General features: G+C 45.9%; 1 protein-coding gene across 1 annotated transcript; it reads right to left on the bottom strand.

Moving 5' to 3' along the window:
• Nucleotides 1–1,390: 1,390 nt before the first annotated feature.
• On the bottom strand, nt 1,391–2,320 carry LOC121155077 (vomeronasal type-1 receptor 1-like). Its single transcript, XM_040978256.1, has one exon. It carries the CDS (start codon nt 2,318–2,320, stop codon nt 1,391–1,393), a length of 930 nt encoding a protein of 309 aa, XP_040834190.1.
• Between the last annotated feature and the right edge of the window lie 6,733 nt (nt 2,321–9,053).

Genomic DNA, 9,053 nt, shown 5'->3' with positions numbered 1-9,053 from the left:
CGGGTCTGCCAGGTGAAATGAGGCTTAAATTAAAACTGTTTTCCTTTTGTTGTTTAGATGTGTTTATATGAAAGTCGGAGACAGAGGGAGGTCTGTCTGCTGACCCGCTTCCCTAAGCGGTGGTGACAGTCGAGTTAGGTCAGGATTCGAAGTGGAGAATCAGGACTTGAATTTGCTTTCGGTTATAAGATCAAGTGTCCTACGTTGAACCTAGACCTGCCACACCACAACACTCAGGCCTAAATCAAGGCTGTTAACACAGAGTACACTACAGGAGTGGAATCACCTTTCGCTGTCAGAATAAGTAAGAAGAGTTGGGTATACGTTCCTCTTATTACTGCTTCAAAGTGGCAGAGAATGAAGATAATTCTCGTAAAATGCAGATTAATAAATGTTGACCATTACAAATTAAAAATGAGCTTTTTGAGAACCAAAATAATTCTCTGTACTTTTAGGATTCACATACATTAAGACATGGTAAAATACACTGTAACGCAAGCAAGTGAACGTATCAAATAATTTACAATAGCCACAGGTGCTTTCACCTTGGGAGTCAACCATGCGCTGGATGGCATTCCCAGACGGATATAGCTTAAACTCCGTGTCAGCCAGACCCACTGAGCACTTCCCTCTCCTTCAGTCCCGAAAGGCTCCAGGGGGCTCAGAACATGTGTATTTCAGGTAATTTTCTTTCTATCAGAAACACTTTGACACAGATATTTTTAGAATGTGTAAATTGCAAAAATTCAAATATGATTAATATTTTATCCATATTTTAAAAAAATATTTATTTTTATTGGAAAGTTAGATTTACAGAGTGAAGGAGAGACAGGAAGATCTTCCATTTGCTGGTTCCCTCCCCAAGTGGTTGCAACAGCTGGAGCTGAGCCGATCCAAACCCAGGAGGTCGGATCCTTTTCTGGGTCTCCCACGTGGGTTCAGGCTCCCAACGCTTTGGGCCGTCCACCGTTGCTTTCCAAGGTCACAAGCAGGGGGCTGGAAGGGAAGCGGAGCAGCCAGGATATGAACCAGTGTCTATATGGAATCCCAGCATGTGCAAAGCAAGGATTTAGCCACTAAGCTACCACACCAGGCCCTATCCATACTTTTTAATGTGGCAACTATCTACACTAATATATTCATAAATATTTTCAGTTATTCCTCTGAATAACTGACAGCAAAATTATGTGCATTTTATTTGCGTATTAACACATGAGTCCTATTTTGGCTAAATTGTAAAATCTTTGAGAACATGTTCTTTTTTTTTTTTTTTCCTAGTTACCAGTTGAAAATCTGCTAGGAGAGTTGCCACCGTGTGGATACTTGCAAGTGACTACAGCAGGACATGGATCATGGAATGCCCTACAGAAGTCAGTAGACTTAGTCAACGTTAAGGAAAGAAACTTCTTGGCCAGTAGGCCAAGCATAACTTAGAGACGCGAGGGTCACGAGCGAGGAGCACCCAGGGACTGAGGGTGGGAAAGCACAGAGCCACAAACACAGAGGCGTTCAGCAACCACTGGGCTGGAATCCTACTGAGCGCCACGTGGAGAGTCAGCATGGAAGAAAGGGCGTGAAACAAGACAAAAGAACTCACGAGGATGAGGATGGTGCACGTGGCCCTGGCCTCATGGGAAGGCCGACGCGAAAGGCTCTGACTGTGAAGGTGCTGGACCCTCTGCTTGTGTCTGTGCAGGACCAAGACCATGGAGCCACTGGCCCAGACCATGAGCCCCAAAAGGATGTAATCGACCAAAAGTATCATGCTTGCAATCAGTGAGCTGGACACTTGGTCTAGAGTGGTCTTAGAACACCAATACTTAGATTTGGTTTCCCAGCTTGCATTTTTGTCATTCTTCGGGCCATTCACCAAGACGGGAATATGTATATTTGTCAGGAGACTCAGCACCCAGCAGCAGGAGCAGCAGGGACCAAGGCAGCGTAGAAACCAGATTTTGAGTTCCCGCTGCCACCAAGAGCTGCCGGAGCAAAGCTGGGCAGCCTGGAAGGCACCGAGGAGGCAGGTGGTGCTGAGCGAAGCTCCTCTGCTCACTCTGTGCAAATAGAATACCAGTTTACATACAGCACCGCTGAGGAAATAGTCCAATCCAAAAGCTGCCATTTCTTGGGGGATTCCTTTGGAGAAAAGAGCCAAGCAGTTAGCTAAGGCCAGCTGATTGAGAATCTGGTCCGTCGGTCTAAAGTTTCGACCAGTACTTAAAGTAAACGTATAAAAACCAACAAGTAAGGCGTTTCCCAGGATTCCAACTTTCATCTGAATGAAGAAAAGAATCACCCAGTCTAAGCTGGTGGATATCATTACAGCAACATCCAAAGGATGATTTTAAGTTGAGGGGCCAGAAGAATCTGGAAAAAGAAAGGATGTATTACATTCAATTCCTAGAAATGTCTTCAGTGGTTAACTTAGTATAAATATGCCCACAAGAAAAGCCAGCCTTCTATCCTACACCTGTTACTCTACTTCCGATCCGCTTCCCACTAAGCCACATGATTGCTGAAATACTTGACTTCTCGCTACACATGGAAGGTCCAGACAGAAGAGTTTCCGGCTACTGGATGTTGCAGCCACTCAAGGAGTCAACCATTGGATGGAGGAAGTGTGTGTGTGTTTACGTATGTTTCCTTGTTTCAAATAAACCTTTCAAATAAATACATTAAAATTATCTTTTAATTCATTTTCCCATCAAATAAAATGTGAGACATGCGAGGCACTTATTGGCTCATGTACATTGAAGCCTTGCTTCTAGAACAATCGCAGTACTGTTTTAACTAATTCAAAGTACTCAAAGACCTAAGAAGAAAATGAAACCAGCATGAAGTAGATTGCTTTGAGAGCTAGCGGTGCAACCAGACAGAAATAATTTTTAAGATACTATAAACAAAGATTTTAACAAAATAAAAAGAAAGGACAAAAGTGTGATGAAATAATCTTCAATTTTTGCCTCTATCATGTGAACAATAAAAATATTGTTAATTTTTAATAATATATATATAACTAATTTTAATACAGTCAGTAGGAAATAAGGTTTGCAAAAGCAAGAGATTATCTGAAATACAAAGGTATAATCATAAAATTACTTATCTTGAAGAATCAGCATGTTTGGTGCAATCGTTGTCAAATATATTTTTCTACGCTTTTTCCACACAAAGGGTCTAGGTTCCAGCTACTCTGCCTGCTAAGAACACTCCCATGGCCTGAGTTCTGACTTCCGGCATCAGATTTGTCACAAAATAAAATAGATTCTTAGGGGAAAAGCCTGATCTCAAATCTGCGACAGAAAGAGATTTTCAGTGGCAAAGGCAAGAAAGGCTGCATATTGTAGAAGTTAGCTTAAACATATCATTTCAACTTAAAATCCATGTCTCCGATGTTGTAATCTGAAATTGGATAAGCTTGGACTATTTTAAAGAAGAAAAACTAAAGACTCATACAGGAGGAGAAAGGTAGCAAGCATGGAAGCCGAGAGGTGCTGCCACGAGGCCAGCCAGAGATGGACGTGGGCAGCCGGAGATGGACCTGGGCAGCCAGAGATGGACCTGGGCAGCTGGAGATGGACGTGGGCAGCCGGAGATGGACCTGGGCAGCCGGAGATGGACCTGGGCAGCCGGAGATGGACCTGGGCAGCCGGAGATGGACCTGGGCAGCACGCCTCGGACTCCCTGACACCACCCTGCTGTGTTGGCCTTCCGGGCTCATGTTCCCACCCAAGTGAGAATTCTTATAACCACATACTGCTTTCTTCTGGCCTAGGAGGACCCTGCTCCTTCCAGGAGCCTAACAACCATGAAAAGTACAGCTACTTACCGAGCCGACCTGTGACGCCCAGACAGCATGAATGCAGCACCAGCGGGGACATCCGGGCAGGGAGAAAAAGGTCCGGGCTCCATGAGCTCATCTCCTCGTGGGACGCGATTATCCCATCGCCTGCAACGGCCCTGGCTCTTGGGATTCATCTCTCAGGGACACTTCTGCTGTGTGTTCAGATTACTGGAGCTGATTAATGTTTGTTATTGTACTTACCTAGAGCAATTTGATTCTGATAGGGTCTAAAAATGACAGAGTATCAAAGAAAAATCATCAGGGGCCAGCACACGAATCCTCATCTGCAGAGGCAGCATCTCACATGGGTGCTGGTTCAAGTCCCAGCTGTTTCCGCTTCCGATCAGCTAACGGCCTGGGAAAGCAGTGGCGGATGGCCCAGGTCCTGGGGACCACGTGGGAGACCTGGAAGAAGCTCCTGCCCCCAGCTTCGGACCAGCCAGCTCTGGCCACTGCAGCCGTCTGAGGAGAGATCCAGCAGTCAGAAGGGCGCGCCCTCTCCATAATTCTTAGAAGTAAAATCAATACATTTTTTTAAACATATCTGTAGTGAGCAAGGGCCTGGTGAGTAATTTTGTTGGAACCTTGATTCCCGGGTGACTCCCAAAACTTAGCTTTCACTCATTTGATTCATGGATACGATTTTTATCATTTTATTCCAAGTACACTGCAAAATCAGAATTGTTTCCGTTTCTGCAGGTCTTGCCATTCCTGATTGAAATTCCAAGTCCACTGCAATACAGAAGAGAAAAAGGACTGCCCGGGTGTCTCCAAGAACACAGCTCCATGCGGTGTAGACAGAGTACAGGATGAAAAACGCACATTCACTGTTCTGAGGGCGTTCCTGTGCTGGTTCACGGACCTGAACTCCCACCCTGTTAGTCCCGGCCTCACAGGAAAACAGCCTTTACGCTCACAATGCGAAAAGCCTTTGTGGCAAGAAGAAACACTAATATGTTGGGCAAAATCCATATAGCTAGGATACAAATGAGAACACCAATGCGTTTCTAAAAAGCAGTTCAATGTCCTCAGAATTTTCATTCTCTTTATGGTAACATATACAATATAATTGCACATATAATATAAAATGCAATATTTCAAAGTCCATTACAATCATACCAATTTGACAAAGAGCCCCATTCTTGCTAGCTCTCGTACTTTGCACTCACACATAAAATTCCATTGAAATTTTATAAATAGGGCTCAGCACAGTAGGCTAGCAGCTAAAGTCATTGCCTTCCACACGCTGGGACTCCTATATGGGCACTGGTTCATGTCCCAGCAGCCTCGCATCTCATCCAGCTCCCTGCCTGTGGCCTAGGAAAGCAGCAGAGGACAGCCCAAAGCCTAGGAGCTCTGCATCCACGTGGGAGACCTGGAAGAGGCTCCTGGCTCCTGGCTTCCGGATCAGCTAGCTCTGGCCGCTGTAGCCACTTATGGAATGAATCAGCAGATAGAAGATGTTTTCTCTGTTTCTTCTCTTCTCTGTAAATCTGGCTTTCCAATCAAAATAAATATTTAACAAAAAATAAGAACTAGTATAAACAGTCCTTAACCACAGCATTATGATCTGAGCCACATGCTGCTACTTTCTTTCTTTAGGACTATTTATCTGAAAGGCAGAGTTACACACACATAGAGATAGACTGACATAAAGAGATCTCTCATTTATAAACTAACTCAGAAATCTCCCACTTACTGGTTCATTCACTCTCCAAAACACAGCCTCAATGACCAGGGATGGACCAGTCTGAAGCCAGCAGCTTCTCGTGGGTCTCCCACATGGGTGACAGGGGCCTAGGAAGTTGCTCTATCTTCTGCTGCTTTCAGCAGCACTACCAGGGAGCTGGATTGGAAGTGAAGCAGACAGGACTCAAACCAGCTTCTACATGACAGGCTGGCACTGCTGGCCATGGCACTGGCCTCTTCGTGTGCCATTTCTATAGTTCATGGTTTCAAACAGTAGCGATAGGACAGTTTTCAAATCCCAGCCTGGATGCTCAAATAATCTCAAATATGCTTTTAACAGCTGTCGTCAAAAATAAAAATTAGGGGCAAGTGTTGTGGTGCAAGGAGTTAAGTCACTGCATGGCACACTTGCCAGTTCAAGACCTGGCTCCTGTGCGTGCGAACAGGCTTCCTTTTAATATTCCTGAGAAGGTAGAAATAGTGACCCAACACCTGGGACTCCTGCCGCCCGCACACCTGGTGGGATTCCTGTGCCCTGGCCTTGCTCTGCTCGAGCCCGGCTGTTCCTGGCGTTTCGGGTAATCCCACACAATGGGAGAACTTGTGTACTCTCTCTCTGTAACTCTTTCTTTCAAGTAAACGACTAACAAATCTGTAAAAATCCTGATTTTGCCAAAATTGTAAGTCATGTCGAGACTAGCATATAGACTATCCTGAATACATATGTATATATATTCAAATCGTTACAAATTTAACCTTCAGCAGTAAAACCAAGATGTAGAAGATACAAATCATAGGCATTTTTGTGTTGAAGGCACACAAAACAACTCAGTATATACATATGACCAACACGATGCCCACCCTAAGAGCAAGTAGCTGACGGCCACAAAACTAAGGCTGGAGATTCTATCTGGGAAAGACAACAGGATGCGAGGAGGGTCACACAAAATCATGAAATGCACACTGTCCTTTAAGCATGAGTTGATGATTAAATTGTTTTATTGTTATCTATGTGCATTACTTTTGATTTTAACGTCACTTTGAAATGCAGCGAGTACAAATGAAGACCTGAATAATTTAAGTTCATTTGAAATAGCCAGAGTGGAATAGCTAGCAGCCAGAGCATGATTTTACAGCAAGACTGTGGTGTGCACAAGGAAAACGACCAGAGGGGAGCGAGAGGGCGCCTCTCACCAAAGGAAACGTGCAAGATGCGTCAAGAAGCTATCCAAAACCAAAGCACAGGGGAAAACATTCGCCTGAACTTGCCTCAAGGAAGCAAAGTGTCAAAGCAAACAAAGATTATGACCAGACTTTGGCACCGAAACAGTAAGTGTGGCGAAGCGTCACAGAGAGGCGACAAGTGTCAGAACTGAGATCTCAGCAGGAGGGGGCAAAGCGAGGGTGCTGCTGTGTACCCAGCAGAGGGCGGGCTGCAACGACGGGCTCTTGAGGAGAAGAAACAGGAAATACAACTAGAGGCTTCTTCACAGCGCTATTTTTTTCTTTTATAGACTTGTTTGTTTTTGTTGGAAAGGCTGATCAGATTTATGGAGTGAGGGAAAAGCAGAACAACCCTCCATTCACTGGTTCACTCACCAAATGGCCACAATGGCCACAGCTGAGCCAATCTGAAGCCAGGAGCCAGGAGTTTCAGGTCTCCCATGTGGGTCCAGGGCTCCAAGGCTTCCCACAAGCAGGGAGCTGAACGGAAAGTGAAGCAGCCGGGACATAAACCAGCACCCATATTGGATTCCAGTGCTTACAAGGTGAGGATTAGCTGATTGAGCCAACATGCTGGGCCCAATGCCATTTTCTTAATAAAGGGTTTGAAAGTAGTGTAGCCTTATATACTATGGGACTTTACACTTAGATTTAAAATAAGCATTGAACAATTAAACCGGCTTTGTGGCTTCTTGCAGTTCCTGCCCCCCCCCCCCCAGGTTTCCCACCCGAGGTCTTAGGGCCGCTACTTCCTGAGCAGCAGCCAAGCAGAGGGCTGCCTCTCTTTCTGGTAATCGCCTACTCGCACGAGCCTGCCTTGTTCCTGCGCGCTTGCTGGCTCACCAGGACTTTCTTCCTGCTTGGCCTTCCTCAGGCCCCTCTTCTCCTGGAAGAGGCTGGAAGACACTGCCTGAAACTTGTATTTGGCCCCTAACGACTGTTAGAATTGGATTTCCCCCGAAGCATGCAATGTTTCAACTTTAACGCCTCAACAGTTGGTGAAGTAATGGTTGAAATATTAAGGGTGATGCCCAATTGTACCACTATGGTATTAGAAGTGGCTGGGTTTGATTAGACTACGGGGTGGAGCCCATGGCTGACTCAGACTAGCACCCTAAGGAGGTGCATGTAGGGAGTACCCCTGGGTTTGGGATGGGATTGCCCCTGTCCCATCATCCTCCAGGCCTCACCGGTTGCCTTAAGCAAAGAGGCCTCCTGACTGTGGGCTGTAAACTTCCAAATTGTAAGCCAAAACAGACCTCCCTCTTTCCAAATAGATCCACTCTGCTATTTTAGTGAAATTCCTAAAAAGTAATAATGTGTTCTTAAACTTTGGCTGGGGAGTGGGAGAGATTGCTAAATTGGTTAATCTTCTGCCTACAAGTGCCGCCATCCCATATGGGTACCAAGTGCTGTCCTAGCTGCTCCATTTTCCATCCAGCTCCCTGCTTGAGGCCCAGGAAAGAAGGGAGGATGGCCCAAGTTCTTGGGACCCTGAATCTGACCTGGAACAAGTTCTGGGCTCCCAGCTTCAGATCAGCTCAGTTCTGGCCACTGCGGCCATTTGGGGAGTGATGTCTGTGAGTCTGCCTTTCCAACAAAAAATAATAAATCTTAAACAAGCAAGCAACTTTGGCTGGAATGCTAAATCCTGGACCCATTAACTCCATTTTCCCATAAGTATTGTGATGTCACCGTTGATCACTTTATTTGGAGCTGAGGTAACCAGGCAACCCTAAGCCATGTTCAGAATCTCCACAGAAAGAGCTTTGAAACGGTGGGGGAAATTCAGAAAGGACAGAGCATGAATCTGGGTAAGATGATGGTCTCCTACCCCACACAGGGGTTTCAAGCTGACCCGGTACTTCCCACTTCCTTGAGCTTTGTGGAACCGAAATTCTCCCCAGCAGCCGGCTGAAGACGTACATTTGTAGAGTTTTCTCTCTTCCAACTCGAGCTGTGGTTGTGGGGATGTAATTATCCAAAACCCGCAGATATTCCTCTGACTCGTGGGACCTGTCTTGATCTTCCTAACAGGAAGTGGACTGGAAGAAGGCAGGTGGCTGTGGGAACCAGGTCGGTTCCTCCAACAGGCACCGCACCCTTTGTCTAACAAGTCCTGTCTTCCAGGCCTCTTGCTGATGCATACTGTGGACAGCAGAGGTGTGTGCTCATTCTCTGCCCCTTCCTCACGTGAGTTCAAAACACTGTTGGGCCTGGTGCAATAGGCTAGTGGCTAAAATCCTTGCCCTGCATGCCCAGGCTCCAAATCCCAGCTGCTCCACTTCCTGTCCAACTC

The sequence above is a fragment of the Ochotona curzoniae genome, unplaced genomic scaffold, assembly GCF_017591425.1.
Source record: "Ochotona curzoniae isolate NIBS_2020 unplaced genomic scaffold, NIBS_Ocur_1.0 contig_2861, whole genome shotgun sequence".
NCBI classification, from domain to species: domain Eukaryota; kingdom Metazoa; phylum Chordata; class Mammalia; order Lagomorpha; family Ochotonidae; genus Ochotona; species Ochotona curzoniae.
This window is presented reverse-complemented; position numbering and strand designations above follow the sequence as displayed.

Bases quoted from the DNA above. Each gene is read 5' to 3' on its own strand.
- LOC121155077 (XM_040978256.1), bottom strand. From the start codon at position 2,320: ATGATATCCACCAGCTTAGACTGGGTGATTCTTTTCTTCATTCAGATG.